This window comes from Prunus persica, chromosome G2 (assembly GCF_000346465.2).
Source record: "Prunus persica cultivar Lovell chromosome G2, Prunus_persica_NCBIv2, whole genome shotgun sequence".
Taxonomy (NCBI): Eukaryota; Viridiplantae; Streptophyta; class Magnoliopsida; order Rosales; family Rosaceae; genus Prunus; species Prunus persica.
The window spans coordinates 27,225,753-27,241,573 of NC_034010.1; the positions used below are offsets into that span (position 1 = coordinate 27,225,753).

General features: G+C 38.2%; 3 protein-coding genes across 5 annotated transcripts; 1 reads left to right on the plus strand and 2 right to left on the minus strand.

The window, feature by feature from the left end:
• On the plus strand, positions 71 to 2,746 carry LOC18784611 (transcription elongation factor TFIIS). The gene is made up of 2 exons (XM_007220338.2): positions 71 to 853; positions 1,548 to 2,746. The coding sequence occupies exons 1-2, from the start codon at positions 698 to 700 to the stop codon at positions 2,529 to 2,531; spliced, it is 1,140 nt and encodes a 379-aa protein (XP_007220400.1). The 5' UTR covers positions 71 to 697; the 3' UTR covers positions 2,532 to 2,746.
• Positions 2,908 to 3,533, minus strand: LOC18786944. Its single transcript, XM_007220359.2, has one exon. The coding sequence runs from the start codon at positions 3,485 to 3,487 to the stop codon at positions 3,014 to 3,016; it is 474 nt and encodes a 157-aa protein (XP_007220421.1). The 5' UTR covers positions 3,488 to 3,533; the 3' UTR covers positions 2,908 to 3,013.
• On the minus strand, positions 4,056 to 15,808 carry LOC18786963 (E3 ubiquitin-protein ligase SHPRH). 3 transcript variants are annotated; one of them, XM_020558159.1, is made up of 20 exons: positions 15,664 to 15,808; positions 14,293 to 15,146; positions 13,987 to 14,193; positions 13,787 to 13,848; positions 12,702 to 13,173; positions 11,778 to 11,978; positions 11,063 to 11,318; positions 10,466 to 10,706; positions 10,180 to 10,349; positions 9,566 to 10,108; positions 9,131 to 9,297; positions 8,070 to 8,286; positions 7,788 to 7,979; positions 7,139 to 7,255; positions 6,632 to 6,874; positions 6,353 to 6,557; positions 5,713 to 5,930; positions 5,076 to 5,227; positions 4,710 to 4,974; positions 4,056 to 4,617 (listed from the first exon to the last, which is right to left on the minus strand). In XM_020558159.1, exons 2-20 carry the CDS (start codon positions 15,114 to 15,116, stop codon positions 4,333 to 4,335), a joined length of 5,037 nt encoding a protein of 1,678 aa, XP_020413748.1. In that variant the 5' UTR covers positions 15,117 to 15,146; positions 15,664 to 15,808; the 3' UTR covers positions 4,056 to 4,332. The 3 variants fall into 3 exon arrangements, with proteins under 3 accessions (XP_020413748.1, XP_020413749.1, XP_020413750.1); XM_020558160.1 differs by lacking the exon at positions 15,664 to 15,808 and adding an exon at positions 15,443 to 15,623; XM_020558161.1 differs by lacking the exon at positions 15,664 to 15,808 and having other exon boundaries at positions 13,987 to 14,188; positions 14,293 to 14,433.

Below are 15,821 nucleotides of genomic sequence, written 5' to 3' on the forward strand. Positions count from 1 at the left end.
CACCAACCCAGAAAGCAAAAGTAAAGTTCTTTTCTAATTTATTTAAACAAAAAAGTTATTAAAAATAAAAGAAATAAGGATAAAATAAAGAGGAAAAGGGAAAAAGCTGAAAAGTACACAGTATACACCGAACTCAAATGTATGGATTCTATTATTCTAAATTCTTTTCCAATATTAGCTAGGTAGGTAGGTAGGTAGGTGGAATAAAAGAGGAGGCGCGTAAGTTGACGCGCCAAAACTCGATTATGAAAAGTAAAAAAAAGGGTACCAAAAACAGAACCAAACAACCAAACCGAACCCTAAATCTAAGAAACTGAGTCTTTGTGACCAGTAAAAAGGTCCTCTGTTATGCTATCCATCATCAATCACACGTGTCCTCACATCAGCCGTCCGATCTTCTCTCTCCGAGAGATTTAAATAGTGTCAACGTCTTTTTCGCGTCTCTCCTGAACAGAACAGGAAATTTTATCGGCAGCAAAATAAAAGAGAGGACGGACTGTCACAGAGTCCCTCTCTCTCGTTTTTTCATCACAACGATCTCTCTCTCTCTCTATCTAGGTTTTCCAATTCTTCCTTTCAATTCGATTTAATTGCTGTTGGGTTTTTGTTTTTGGTTGAATAAGTGATCAAAGTATTGATCTTTGAGCTCAATTTTTACGGGATTGAAGAGAGAAAAAATAAGGGGGAATTGGGGAAGATGGAGAAGGAGCTGTTGGAGTTGTTCGAAGCGGTGAAGAAATCGGCGGACGCCGCCACGTCTTGTGACGGAGGAGCCGAGGAAAGCCAATGCCTTGATGCCTTGGAGCAGCTCAAGAATTTTCCCGTCACTTATCAACTCCTCATCTCAACCCAAGTATGTTTTTTTTTTCTTTTTCTTTTTCTTTTTAATTAATTGATTAATTTCTTCCTCTGTTATCCTTGTTTTGGCGTTTATGGGTTTGCAGCATGTTTCAATTTCTAACTAATCGTGCTCTCTTTGGTTCATCAAAAGGCTTTTAATTATCGGAATCAAATTTGGATCTGAGAGTTTTTTATTTTTATTTATATAATATAATTTTTTAAAATTTTTTATAGAAGAAACTTGGTGGACTGAAACAATTTGAACTGTATCGTTCAGAATTTTATCTCCCATAAGAAACCAAGCTGCAATTTCCTGATTTAAAACATCACATTTGCTTCTAATTCCTTGGTTCAACTTCTTTCGTGACGATAATGTGCAAATTTAACTCTTAGAGACTAGATATTAGCAGCATAAATTGAAGTTCTCTATCAAGATGTCACGGCTATTGCCTGCCCCAGACAATTTTCTGTTTGGTTTTTAGGTCTTTGATCCAATTAGGGCCCAAAATCTATGGGTATTCGTATACACACATGGGGGCATAGGGGTTCTATGTTTAGTGGTTGATACTGTTGCAATGCCTAATGCTTTTGAGTTGTTGCATGGTTTAAAAATTCATGTTGAATTCACTGTACTGCAATTCGTATGATTTGCTTACCTGCTAAATGAGATTTGAGGTTTGGTCTGAACTTTGATTGCAATTTTCCAGGTTGGAAAGCGTCTTCGACATCTCACAAAACATCCCAGAAAGAAAATCCAGACATTTTCTTCTGCCCTGATTGATACATGGAAAGGGATTGTTATCAAGGAAGCAAACAAAGATGCGAAAAACGGCAACTTGGAAAGAATAGACTCTCTAAAACGTGCGTCTCCAAGTGCGGAGAGTCCCAGGGCTGAGAAGGTTCAGAAGACATCTGCTGTGAAGGTAGAGAAGGTTTCAAAGGCGGAACCTGTTGAGATTAAGAAGGTTGATCGAGGTGTTAAACCAAGCTCTGACAAAGCTTATAGTTCTGAAACTGTCAAGACAGAGAGAAAGGTTCAAAATGCTAATGCTGTGAAGACAGAGAAAGCCGCTTCAGCAGAGAGTGTTAAGGTTGAAAAGATAGCCAAAGAAGTGAAGAAACCGGCACTGAACTCCTCTGCTCCCCCAAAGTTAACATCTATGATCAAGTCTAATGATACAGCACGGGACAGAGTAAGGGGAATGCTGCACGAGGCTTTGTCCAAGGTTTCTCAGGAGGCTGACGAAAGATTTGCGGATTATGTGAATGCATCTGATCCTATTAGAGTTGCTGTGACTCTGGAATCTGTGCTCTTTGAGCACTGGGGTGGTTCCACCGGTGCCCAGAAGGCAAAGTATCGATCTTTAATCTTCAACCTCAAGGACCAAAAGAACCCAGATTTCCGCAGAAAGGTTCTGCTCGGAGACATCGAGGCAGAGAGGCTGGTAGACATGTCAACGGCGGAAATGGCAAGCGATCAGAGGCAGGAGGAGAACAAAAAGCTTGAACAAAAAGCCTTGTTTGAGTGTGAGCGTGGAGGAGCGCCAAAAGCTACAACCGATCAATTCAAATGCGGTCGATGCGGGCACAGGAAGACCACCTATTACCAAATGCAGACCAGGAGTGCCGATGAACCTATGACAACATATGTAACATGTGTAAACTGCAACAACCGTTGGAAGTTCTGTTAGTGAGTCTTGTAGGAATTGTGGCCACATTTTAGTCAAGCAGTTTTACAGTGGTTGTGCTCGCTCTAGGCCAGTAAGACCATATGGGATCATTCCCATTTGAGTATTGTAGTACGTAGAATTTTTTTAATAATGTTTTCTTCTTTTAGAGTTGTTAGGCCTAATTTGTTTGGAGCACTGCTTTTTATTAATTGAATTGACGCGTTTATTTCAGTCCATTGGTAATTCCTTCTGTTGGTGAAAATTCATATTGCTGTGTTAATATGTATGTTATTTCTTTGGAGCTCCAAGAAACTTGCACAGAAATCACCTCAAGCTTAGAAAATTGGTAAGTTTTAAACAATGAATGTGCTTATTTTTACAACTTGTGCGAACAATATTGCTTGAAATTGAAACATGCTGCAAGAAGATATAACATTTTTGATTCCTTAAATAACAATTTATCAATACAATCGTTGCATTGTAATGAAGATTGGACATGAATATCAAGACTGGTTACGTTCCTTGAGAGCCTGGAAAACTCTGGAACTCTTATAAAAGATCTGAGCCCTTCTGTTGTAGTCACTGGGTTCCTTGCCTTCATCTTCTCCCATGATGGCTTCACGTTCCAAACATTCCAACAGCTCCACCATTCCTCTGTCTCCACACTTCTCTCTCAGCCTCCCTACTCTCAGCCACTCCTCTGCTCCGTCTTCTGGTCGAATCTCGGTCTCCAGCTCTCCTTCTATCTCGCTCACCGGCCCCGACGAACAACCGGTGTCTACACATCGAACCACCATTGCTGATGATGATTTCTTGTGATCCACTCTTTGCTGCATTAAGCTTAACCCATGATTCTGCCATGGCCTAAGTCTCAATCCCCAAGAAGGGTTGAGAGTTGAAGGGTCTCTGGTTTTGTGTGTGCGGATAGAAGAAGAGCAAAAGTTGTGTGTTTTTGTGTGACACAGAGAGAGCTCCATTGTTACCCTAGTCTAGTCTGGATGTTTGGTTTCTGAGATTATGGTGCTTGGACTTGGATATATAGAGGTCAGAGGGTGAGAGGTTGATGTAGTTTCTGATGCTCCACGTGTCCGTAGTGGACACGTGACATGGAGGGGAAGGCACGTGTTACACGGTGGACATAGGATCGTTTGGGATTAGAGATGATGCTTACAGAGAGTTTGGTGGTGCTTTCTTTTCAACAAGAGGCACGCTTTTCAAAGGGTCATGGCCCACGTCAGAAGTTCCGAGTCCTTTTGCTTGTCAAAGAAGGCCACGGCTTTGTGGCTGCCATTTGTTCTCCCATCCCCAAATTCAAATGCGTTACGTTCGAGAGTTCCACACTCATACAGAATAGGATTTGTTTGATTGCAAATCTTGTTCAACTTTTGAACACGAACAAAACATTCAAAGTACAAACAATTCAAAGTTTTGTATTTTCAAATGTGTCACAGTTCCTTGAAGAATATGAAGATGTTGTAGATAAACCCAATAATACTTTTTGGGTCTTGAGTTGACAAATCAATTTGTGACCGAAAAGGATTCTACTTTAGCTGAATAACCTGAAACCCACGAAACAGGGGTGCTTTATATATATATATATAGAGAGAGAGAGAGAGAGAGAGAGAGAGAGAGTGAGACATCTAACAAATTTACAGTAATATTAACATCACACATTTAACAAATTTACAGCAACATTAATGAAAAAATCCCATATATACATGAACATTATAGTAATTCTAAACAGAAAGATGGTTAGAACGCCTAACAAAATGCCTTTTTTCTCTTCCTGCTTTTGATGAATGGAATAAATTGGTGAGAGCCCTCATGAAGAACATGCATGCTGCTCCTTCTGTCTCTTTTCAGCTGCTATAGCAGCAGCCACAGAAGGAGGCAAATGCCTTAGACTCTCAGTTTCCTTTTCATCGGAACCCTCAGTTGGCTTTTCATCAGCTTCTGGTACAGCGGGTGGCGCTGTTGCAAATAAGGATTCAATGTCTTTTAATGTCAAAAAAGGTTCATCTTGATTCTTTGTGTTCCCGTTAATGAAGGCAGTGGTGTTCTTGCTCTGATTGAGTTTATATATACTCTCTTCAACTGTGCCTTTAACCTAACACCACAAAAATAACATGAGAGATTACATACGTGTTTTGTTGCATGCAAAGTTGACTTATTTAAAGAATCAGAAAGAGAGACACATACTATGAAACGATGAGCTATGGTCCTGTTTTTCTGTCCGATTCGGTGTACCCGGCTGATTGCTTGTGCTTCTACTGCTGGATTGAGAAGTGGCTCAACAAGAATAACATGCTTCGCCTCTAGAAGATTGAGGCCATTAGCTCCATGTTGAATTAAGAGCAGTAATACTTGAACAGGTCTTTGTTCTGGTTCCTGGCCGTGTATCTTGTGATTTCCTTTTGTGCTTCTCTTTTCTCCTTTGAATTCGCTAATGGAAACTTGTGATTTCCTGCACTTACAGAGCCAGATTATCAAGAAAAATGAAGACAAGAAAGTCCAAGTTCATTCATGATTCAAGTCCCCAACAAGCTGTTTGACAGATCCTCTTACCTTCCTCCTTTCATCCGAATATGGGTAATGCCATTAGCAGTGAAGGCATGCTCCAATACATTAAGGACATCATGCCAGCTTGAGAAAACAAGGACTTTAGCCTCTGGATCTGTAGTCTTTATCCAGAGGATTCTTCTCGTGACTGCTTCAATCTTCACAATGTCCCCACAAATGAACATTAATCCAAACTTGCTGACCCAAATTATAGTAATAAAATGGCAAGGGAATTTCTTTTCTCCAGGGAAGAAAATGCTAGACATATATATATTTTTTCGGGTCAGGCAACTATGCTAGACTGAAAAATTAAGGACACATTAATAGCATCAAATTCCAAATTCAAATGAGCAGGATGAACTATTAAAGTATTAATTTAAAGTCTGCTCCACATGATCACATGATGCGGTAACTGGTAACTGGTAACCCTTCTAGCGATTGAAACTTGAATCCCCATGCAATACAATCAGTAAATCACGGTGCTTGAATGAAAAGAGGTTGAAACTGAAATATCCATTATAGAATTACACAGGCGGTTTTCATCGGTGACGAATTGACGAAGCACATGAATAATAAAATTGCCTCAAATTTCATGCCATGAAAATTATTTATGCTATACAAGGCAGTGCTGTAGTAGGAGTACCTTGGTACCATATGAACCTTTAACTGTAATAGATGCTTCATCCTTTTCACGACTCTGGGTTGCATGAAGCATAGAAGAACGAGAAGATTCACTTTGTCCATCATCAGCATAAGCAATATTTTCAACATCAGTATGTTGTCGACACGTTGGGCATTTTACCCACTTATCTTGAACCTTCTTATCATTAAGTAATCTCCACTCCGTAATTGCAAATAAACCTAGCAGGAGAAGATGTGAACTTGAATTTTGATGATTTTTAAAATTGTTTCAGAGAACATAAAACATTAATAGTCAAGAGACACTCCAATAAATAATAATAAAAGGACAAAACGCAATTAGCAGGATGTAGACATAGATACGTTATTATTGGCACTTATGAATCACGTAAGGGTTCAGGAAAAAATACATTCACTCTACTGAATGACATTTTTGTTCAACCAGACACTGGTGTGACATTTTCAGATATACAGACTTGCATTCCTGGCCCTTTTAGGCCATACTTCATAGTTGCATGTGAAGAGTCTTTTTGAAGTGATTCAGGTATATTGTCCTATTTATTGAGGCATGATCATATTGTGGAGATGATTGATCAAAGTAGAAACAAAAATCATATTGTGGAGAGGGTATGGTGAACACTCACATTTACAGCATGTAACATGCCCACATGGAAAAACCATCTTTCGAATGGTTAATGTTTCTTGACAAACCGGGCATGCTTCTTTATCACCAGTAAGTATGCATTCATTTTTCTGTTCTGTAGAAGTTGACATGGTGGCTGCCTCTTCAGCTACTGAGGAATGATTTGGACTTTCCAATGGCGTCTTCTGTTTAGCTTGTACCAGACCCTAGGAACAATAAAATAGAGTTAGTACCTACAGAGGTAATTCATGAATGGTTAAAAATGGATTTGTGTTTGTACCTTTAAATAGCGAAGTTTCCCTTTTATGCAAGACAACAACTGCAAGGATGTGAACTTGTCGCTAGTGTATAGGACGTTAGCTGAAGGTAATTCATGTTCACTTAAAGCATCAAGAGATTTATCATTCTCATTTTCTGCCAGGCGCAATCTTGAGGTTGCCATATTAATTTCGTCATAAGCTTGTAGAATTTGGGCTTGGGCTATTGCCAACGATCTTGCATGGCCATACTCCTTGCGCATGCCCTTAGCCAGGTAATAAAAAAAAGGATCAGTTTTATCAAAGCTTGCTTGCAATACTATTAGCTGAAGGCTCTTAAAAAGATCTAAAGGGATAATTAGCATTCCGAAGAAGAAAATATAATCTAGAAGAAAATATAATCTAGTATGAGTAGGTTCTCTTCCTTCTATCAACTACGGGAGTGCTTAGTTACAGACTTGCAGTCAAATAGTTGTGAACTGGCAGTTAAATAGTTGTGAGCGGAAAGAATACAATAAATCAGGACATACCTCAAGAATCTGTAGGTGCTTGGTGGCTTCGGATATACCTTCCCTCCCTATTTGGGCCTTGCAATGGCTTTTTATAACTCCAAGAACGACCTCTAATTCAGATGGAGATTTTGAAACCTATCAAACCAAAACAAAGTATATACATATCATCTGATGCTTAAGAAAAAACAAGCATATTCCCAAAGTATATCCATCAAACCAAAACAAAGATACTGAAGGTTTTTTGCACTTTGGAGCAAATAGTATAAAACACAATTGTCAGTGGTCCTGGATAGTGATTAAAAAATAATGTCCATAACTTAAGTTAATCTTACATGTATTGGATATGACAAATTCAAGTTAACTAGGCATCTTCATTATGTGAAAAATTAAATTAGGGCATTATTTTATAGATCACAAGCAGAAGCAGAGGTAGGAACAAATATGCCTTTAAAAGTTTTTAGATGATAAGGGAATTTAAGAGTTGCATTGTATTATGAGTAAAGCCCACAAATAATACTTTTAGAGCTAGTCAAAATAGAGACTGAAGTAAAACCAAAGGAAGAAATTTCAGTCCAACCAGTATCATTTCAACTATAAAAAAAAATGGATGCATTTTAGCACCCTTTAAGAATGAACAAAAGTAGTAGAGCGAGATAAAATAACTGACCACAACTTTTCCAACATCTCTCTTCTTCGATTCTTTATAACTGGGTGACGTTAAATCTTTATTTGGCAGCGACAGATTCTGATAAAAACGATTAAGTGCAGAGTTCTTCTTCTGCAAATCCACAGCCTCTTCAGCTGATGTAGCCATCCCCCCACATATTTTTTCACTACGAAAGAGCCTTGCTTCATAACCCTGGTAAAGAAATCAGAAATCGTAAAGACCATCCAACATATTTAAATCATACTAGAAATCAACAAGGACATGAAAAGACAAGTAACAAACCTGAAACAACTCATCTACTTCACAGAGAACACACAGGGGACCATCATCATAAGCCTTGCAATTTCGACAGTATCTCACACTTTGAATATCCTCCTCCTTTGGCTTCTCCATCGTCTGATCAATTTCTAAGAGTCGATCAAGTAACAGCTTCCTAGATGCTTCTAATTGGTCCAAACCAGTCTGTATATGATACTTCAGACCACTTATACTTTGGAAACTATATGAAAGGGACAAAAAGTTAACCAGCATCCACACAGCATAGATTATGTTTACTAGAAGGAAGAAAGAGTTCAATGGAATTCTAATGTTTAGCTAGTTCCGAATATAGTTATGTATTAGTGTAAAAAGGATGCATATATGATGCATCACTGTAGCGTCAAAAATTGGCTAGCCATTGACAGCCTTAAACATTGCAATCAAAATTCCAACATCATATTCAAACCATAAGCATTCTAATACAGAACTTCTGCCTCCAGTAAGTTATGGCTTTAATAAAAAATTTGGCAACCCACATTTGGATCAGGAAAACATAAATTTCTTCAATACATTCAGAAAAATTATGTGATTCTCACTTTACACTAATATATTAGATGGTGGTCGCACAGTGTTTCTATGAAACCAATCATTGTAATATATTCTGTTTTGTTATCATTCAGTCGATGGTCAGACCTGGATCACTTAAGAAATGATGCTAACAAGGTGACTCTGCACTACATAGATATACAATCCAACACTATCATCACGGGATATGACATTTCAGTGGATATTTGAGTCATATAACGACTAAACTACCATAATATGTGATTATCTACATGAACTTATAACAAATGTCAGATTGTTATGTCCATGTGACTTTATAGTCTTTCCCTCAAAGTATATGCAGGAGTTCATCAGAACTAATTTAGAATAAGGCAACATGAGTAGTTGTTCGTAGTTTTCTTGAGATGCAAAATATATCTAAATCAGCAACTACAAGGTACCACTAAAGAAATGACAAATGCAAAAGGTAAAATTTATGCCATGCAGTAGAAGTGATATGGGGAACACATATGATTACTGACCGGGACGCAATCCTCGATGACTTCGAATTGTTTAGAGTTCCTATGAGGGCCTCTTCAATCTTTCTGGTCAACTCACTAGAGAAGCCTTTGTTCTTTTCAGAATGAAGAAGGGCTTCCAACCACCAAACTGCACTTAGATCTTTTCTTTCGCTAATTGCATTACAAACCTTCAAAAAGAGTTTATCTAAATGTTAAAACATACAAAGAAAATATAGCAATGATAGACAAATAAAATATACAGGGAAAAGGATTCATAAAATTATTTAGCCTGCTTAAATCTGCTCAAACCCGTCAAAAAGAAAGACGGGAAACCAAGACTAACATTGATTATTTAGCATAGCATGTCCTAGATTGTAAGATACAGTGTGTGTTCTTTTCTAGAATTTATATACAGAGGATCCTAAAGAGCTACACAAAAGCAGGGAGGAAATATACCTGTGTGTAAGACTTCTTAAACTCTTGTTGAGCTGTGGATAGCTTTGAGCTGAACGCAGACAAGTACTTCTGTTTAATATTGTCACAGGCTGTTCTCAAAGATACATCACTGAACGCAGACAGGTACTTTTGTTCATTATCTGATAATTCAGATGTGCTTTCAAGTAAGTTACAAGCACCAATGGCAAAGTTGTCTTTCCCACTCAGTTTTCGCCTCTTCACTACATGTTGATCACACTTTTCAATGCCATGTATCTTGGAGGCCATTTCCGTAGAGCTACCCGGAAACTGTTCCTTTGAGGGGCAACAGTTTGTTGCCAATGGAAGTATTTCAGCAAGATTATGATAAATGTGAATATTCAACAACGGGTCCAGGCGGAAATCCTCAGAGTGCTCTTCAGCTAAAGCCAATGCTTCCTTGTACAGTGATAGAGCTTGAGTGAAATTTTGCTCAATTACAGCTATCCCAGCAAGCCCATTGAGAGCAACAACTAATCCCCTGAGCGCTTCTTCTCCTTCCATCTTTGTTTTACCTACAAGAACCTACAGAACAAGATCCCTTAAAACAAAAAGAACAGCTCACAAAAAGTTGTAAAAATGTAACAGATACGCACCATTAATATTTCCTCCATAGTCATGGGGTACTGTTGTAGAGAGCGAAGCCCAGAGCTCCCTACTTGAGGGTGGCAGCAGGCCTGGCGAAGCTTCAAGAGTGTGTTCAGCAGCTTTCCCGCCTCTGCATGCGTGAGGAAAGGATCTGATGAATCATTAGATGCTGAACAGCCTGGGAACAGCAAGCATGAAAAATTGTCAGACCTAAAAATTGCGTCCCCACTTCTGAATTTTTATTACGCTTATAGAATGACTCTTAAATGAAGTTGTAAAACAACCATTAACAACCTCTGACTTTTCTTTTCAGAATATCATCTTTCAAACTTTCAATGACTTCTCGGGCATAAGTCACACAAGTTTCATGTTGCCTTTGGTAAAAGTGCTCTTCTGTTGGGGATAAAGTGAGCCAAGAAAGGCACTCCTCCTGAGGAGGAAGCTGCAACTCATCTGCTACATGCACTTTTGAAGATCGCCACATGATTTTCTTGAAGAATTTATGTGTAAATTCCATAGCCCCTGCATCTCTCCTCTGAAAAGGTAAGATGAATAATTAATAAAGTTGTCTGATACACAAACTTCGAACTCAATGAGGACTCACAAAAATTAATGGGAGAGAGCTAGAAGGATATCTTTGGAAAAATCACGACAAAACACTAACCCTAAATGTGGAAAAGGTAATATAAGGATGTACTTGTGATAAATGGGCGCTTTTTTTTTTTTTGGATCGAAGTGTCAACTTTGCTAAAATACACTTAAGGTATAGATTTTATCTTAATGGTTCCAGTTATCTGGCATCTTTAAACTTTTGCCATGGGAAAGCGGCCTCCAGGTTTAGAAAGAATTTGGAGTTGAAACATCAAAGGAAAGGATGCACCGAATTCATACCTCATATGGATCTCGTATAACTTCAACCCACCACCTAGAAGCATTGAAAGGGCATGCTTTAAGAAATCGTAGAAGTCCATATAAGTCATCAAGCTTGCGTTGTATAGGAGTCCCTGTAATGCACCAACGGTGCTTAGCGTACAACCGCATAGCCATTTCTGTGGCAGCACCAGCATTACTCTCCACCATTTGAGCCTCATCCAAACAAATTCTCCACCAGAATATTCTGGTCAGAATAGTTGGAACAACAGGGTATCTAAAACAAAATGGCTGGTCATCATCTTGAAAATTCAGGTCCAAGAGAATTCGCATCTAAATCAACCCAACGATGTTCTAAGGCAAAGAATTGAAGGATGTAAAACCTAATAAAAAGGAGAAAGAAACCAAGAAAACAAAGCAAATTCTTAACAGCTTGAACATAGCTCTTTTACAATACCATGATGGCATTCATGTACATTTGCTTAAAGAAATCATGATGAGGGTGCAGCAATTAATAGAAGATGTGTCTGAAAACTCAAGAAATTATTTCTAAACTGATTATAAAGCATTCCAAACAACTCATCCTAACATAAGGGGCAAGATCTATGTTATGCAACACCCTTATAGGTAAACAGGCAAAATATTATCCAATTCAATGAAGAATCAGTTCAAATTGTGTAGGCAATTTTCAGCAAAGAAAAAAGAAAAAAAAGAACGTCACAAGTTTTGAAGGAACCTCTTTTGGAATCTCATGAGGCGTCGATCACCTTCATGCCTATCAGAGTCATGTGACAGGTCCTCTTTAAGCACATCATATGTTGTTAATACAATGTCAGCACTGATGAGTTCGCTAATATTAATTACAGATGTGTTTGAAAAAGAAGTCCCCCTCACACCTTCATAGATACAAGTTTTTAAGGAACCTGAACGAGTATGACTGGTACAATTAGAGAAGTCAGTAGGTATCACATCCATCATCTGGAGATAAATAATTCAGAAACAACATCTCAAGACGATCTTAAGCAATAAATACAATCAAAATTGAATTGATTTACCAAAAATGAATGTCTAAGTAGTTTTGAAACCTTCACTCAATAGAACTATGAGCAATTCATCCATATACAGAACATGAAAACTAAGCACAGATGAATGCCAATAGGTACCACCTACATGCATACACATGAATACTGACTGCATGTAAGTGTCTTACAAGCAGTTAAAACTAACTATATGTGACTGTAGCAGCCAATAAAGTACTAAAAGTTCAAGAAGACAAAATTAAATAGTAAACGTCGTGATCTTTGGCAGATGACAATGAATCCCTAGATAAGGCTAATAATTTGCTAATCTTTTCTACTTAATCTGGTACAAAGATGATAATTATCTTGCTAAAGCTACTGGAGTCCAAAGATATCTTACCACATGCTTAGGTTAGCCCACATGCCAGTACATCCCTTAATGAATGCAATCATTGTTATATCTTAATGAATCCAAAGAAATTGAAGGATAACTTACCACGTTTTTATACAGTTTAACAGCCTTATTCTTTTGGGATAAATTACAGTTTAGTGAAACCAACTTTACATAAAAGTAGACTTTAATCCAATCTTTAAGAGTACTGAGATTTGCAAATGCAAGATAGTTAAAAAATAAAATATACCGCATAATTTCAGCATGCCATTGGGGCAATATAGGAGCCGGACAAATTATAAGAGTGGCACCAGTAGCAATTGGAGAGTTAGTAGCATTTATCAGCTCTGAGCATAGCTGGCAAATATATTTCCCATCTCTCACAACTATTGTAGTTGTGTTCTTCTTTCTTATGTACTTATTAAACACTGAACTCCTTCCACATTCTTTTCCATTAGAGGCCTCTGAATAACCCACACAGTCTGCATGTTGCCATGCATCACATACGTCACACTGTACCCATAGTCCTTTGTATGACCTATTTTCACTCACAGCTCCACATATACATTCAACTCGCTCCCTTTTTAATCTTTTAAGATTGACTTTCAGATCCTCGGTAGCTTGAGATTCAGAATCAGCAAACATGTTGTCTTCATCTGCCGACTTCCGATGAGCAAATATGCAAGCAAGAAGCTCAACAGTTTTCCCCATGCCCATCTCATCTGTGATAGTCATAAAAGACAAATTTCAGACAAAGCAATTAGTGCAAGACCAGTCTTTCCTTCAGAATGAGAAATATAATGCTGAAAAAAGATAAAACATTAGTAAGCATATTTCTTCCCTTACTATCATTCCCTCAATGAACCACACCCACAAACTTTTTGAAAAATCAAAGGTAATAGTTGATAGAGAACTTCCCTAAATATGTAGTGAAAGAAATTTTAGGAACTGGTAGATGGAAAACTTCCGTTAATTTGTGGTATATGTTTCATGCCTAGGTTTTTGTTCAGGCAGGGCTATATGATTATACTATTTCAGAAACCTAGGCACTTGCATGAAACCGGCTCCCTTGATAAATTGATTGGACTGTAAAAGTGACAGATTCTGATTGTTTGATGAGGCATTACTCTAACATTTATATGCTACCAGTAAGTACCACAGATCATCATGTTATTAGAATTAATTTTAATATTTAACAGTAATAAAGCTAATGGTACATAAAGATCAGGTGTCAGACCACACTGAAATTCAATATCTGAAAAATCTAACAAATTTCAGACTGTCTCCAAGAAAACATATGGATACATGCAAGAGAAAGTAGAGCAGTGGGATTACCTGCAAGAATACCACCAAAGACATAAGGTGACGAATTCTGTGGATGCAACGAAACACTTCCACTGAAATACATTTTCAAATTTGCAGTAAGCTTTAGATAAGGAAGAGAGAGAGAGAGAGAGAGAGAGAGAGAGAGAGAGTATGCCAGAATGAAAGAACTCGCTTCAAAGGTAAACCAACATGTGTGATAAAGTCAGTACCTGAATGGGTTATAGAAAATTTTTGAACTTGTATCAAGAAATTCCAAGGGCAAACATAAAGGTGATATGAACTGACTTTTCTCTTCTTCGGCCATACTTTCTGCATCTCCTTTCTCTCTCCGTACCATCCAGTAAGCTGCACGGCGCTGATATGGCTTCAATTCAGGAAGCAAATCCGGCATGTCATCTTGAAGCATTGCATCTGCTCTGTACACAAGATGCAACGGAGATTAAACTCAAAGATAAATAGACATAAAACTTTAAAGTTAGAAATAGACTATGACATTGAAGAGTGGTGATACACACTTTGATGGTTTAATGGCTTCATAGAACCCAGCAACATCAAACCTTCCATGTTTACCAGGTCCTGAATTAGCCTCTCCAGTCTGAGTATGCAAATCAGCTTCCATTTCTGTTGATTTACTGACTCCGTACCTAGCCTCTGAAGTCATTACTTCTGGATGAAGCCAAGCCATGACATTCAACATACTCTTTTTCCAGAGTTGCCTAGTATTAGTGTCCAGCAGTGACTCACAAGCATCAAATGCACTCTTAAGTATCTCCACCCTAACCCTGATGGTTGACATATCATCCGCAAACCCAACCCACCGAGCTGGCCTCAGTGTCATAAACTTCAAACTTGCCAAGTGAACAAGCCCAGAGATACCTTCATCCGGTCCATCAAAACTCCCTGATAAAATCACAGATAACCTTTCCATATTCTCCGTTGGACATTTTTTAATGAATTCCAAAGATATATCAGCAGAGGATAACACAGGCCAATGACCACCACACTTTATACGACTGATATGCTCATTCATGTTGCACACTCGAAACCTTAAGGAGTAACTATCCTGATTAAAATCCTCACCAAATCCATCACCAGAAAACTCTTCTCCCCAATTCAAATCTGTTAAAACAACTTCAGCAATATCAAGGTGCTCATCCGAAACCCAACAAGACCGAACAACTTCCACAAAATATGGTTTCTCAACTTTATCCAGCTCATTCTTTCGTGATTCCTCGGTTGAAAGCTTATCTTCAGCAACTTCTGCCTGATCAGCATTACTGTGACTCTTTAATATTACCCCACCGGATCGGTTCGGCCGGCTTTGCTTCCTTCTACCCATCACTCTAAGCAAAAAAATCTAATTGACACACTGTGAATTCAAAAGCACCCACTATAGTCATGTACTCCAAAAATGCAAATTAATGAGTAGCTTCAGGTTGAAGATGGTAATAGAAGCACGCACAGATTTACATTCACAATTATAATTTTTAACTCTAAACACCAAAAAATAAAAAACTAACAAGATATTTGCTTTCCTTAGCATTCACTTGTAATCATAATTTTGGCTCAAATGGTTTCCCAGAAAGAAACTGAAAAGAAAGAAGAAACATAACTTCACAAACAAAAAAGAAGGGCTCTTTCGTGGGAATAATAAGAAGCACTTACATGGTAACTGGGAAAGTCACAGAATTGTTATACAAGAGAATGAAATTTAAAACTTGATAATCAGAAGATGTGCACTGGACTGGAGCAAAGCAATGTGAGGGACTATGATATAATAAGGATACAATTAAGTAAAAATAGAAAAACAAAAGGCAACAACGTACGAATTCAAATGAAACATGGAAAATACTCGAAACAAATAAAGAGATTTCAAGGATTTGAACCTTAAAATTGAGCTGCTTGTGTGAGCTGCTAAAAATCAAGAGCCGGGCCGGGCACGGTCTCTCTCCTCCCGGGTCTGAACTCACGCGCGAGTTGCGAGTCGCCAAGGCGCAAATTTGCTTTTCTTGTGCTTGTTGTGACAAGAGCTTGGCTAACGTCA

Coding starts and splice junctions, on each gene's coding strand:
- LOC18784611 (XM_007220338.2), top strand. CDS start 698: ATGGAGAAGGAGCTGTTGGAGTTGTTCGAAGCGGTGAAGAAATCGGCG. Junction 854..1,547: donor AACTCCTCATCTCAACCCAA/GTATGTTTTTTT, acceptor GCAATTTTCCAG/GTTGGAAAGCGTCTTCGACA.
- LOC18786944 (XM_007220359.2), bottom strand. CDS start 3,487: ATGGAGCTCTCTCTGTGTCACACAAAAACACACAACTTTTGCTCTTCT.
- LOC18786963 (XM_020558159.1), bottom strand. CDS start 15,116: ATGGGTAGAAGGAAGCAAAGCCGGCCGAACCGATCCGGTGGGGTAATA. Junction 10,109..10,179: donor CTATGGAGGAAATATTAATG/GTGCGTATCTGT, acceptor CTTGTTCTGTAG/GTTCTTGTAGGTAAAACAAA. Junction 4,618..4,709: donor CCATAGCTCATCGTTTCATA/GTATGTGTCTCT, acceptor TTGTGGTGTTAG/GTTAAAGGCACAGTTGAAGA.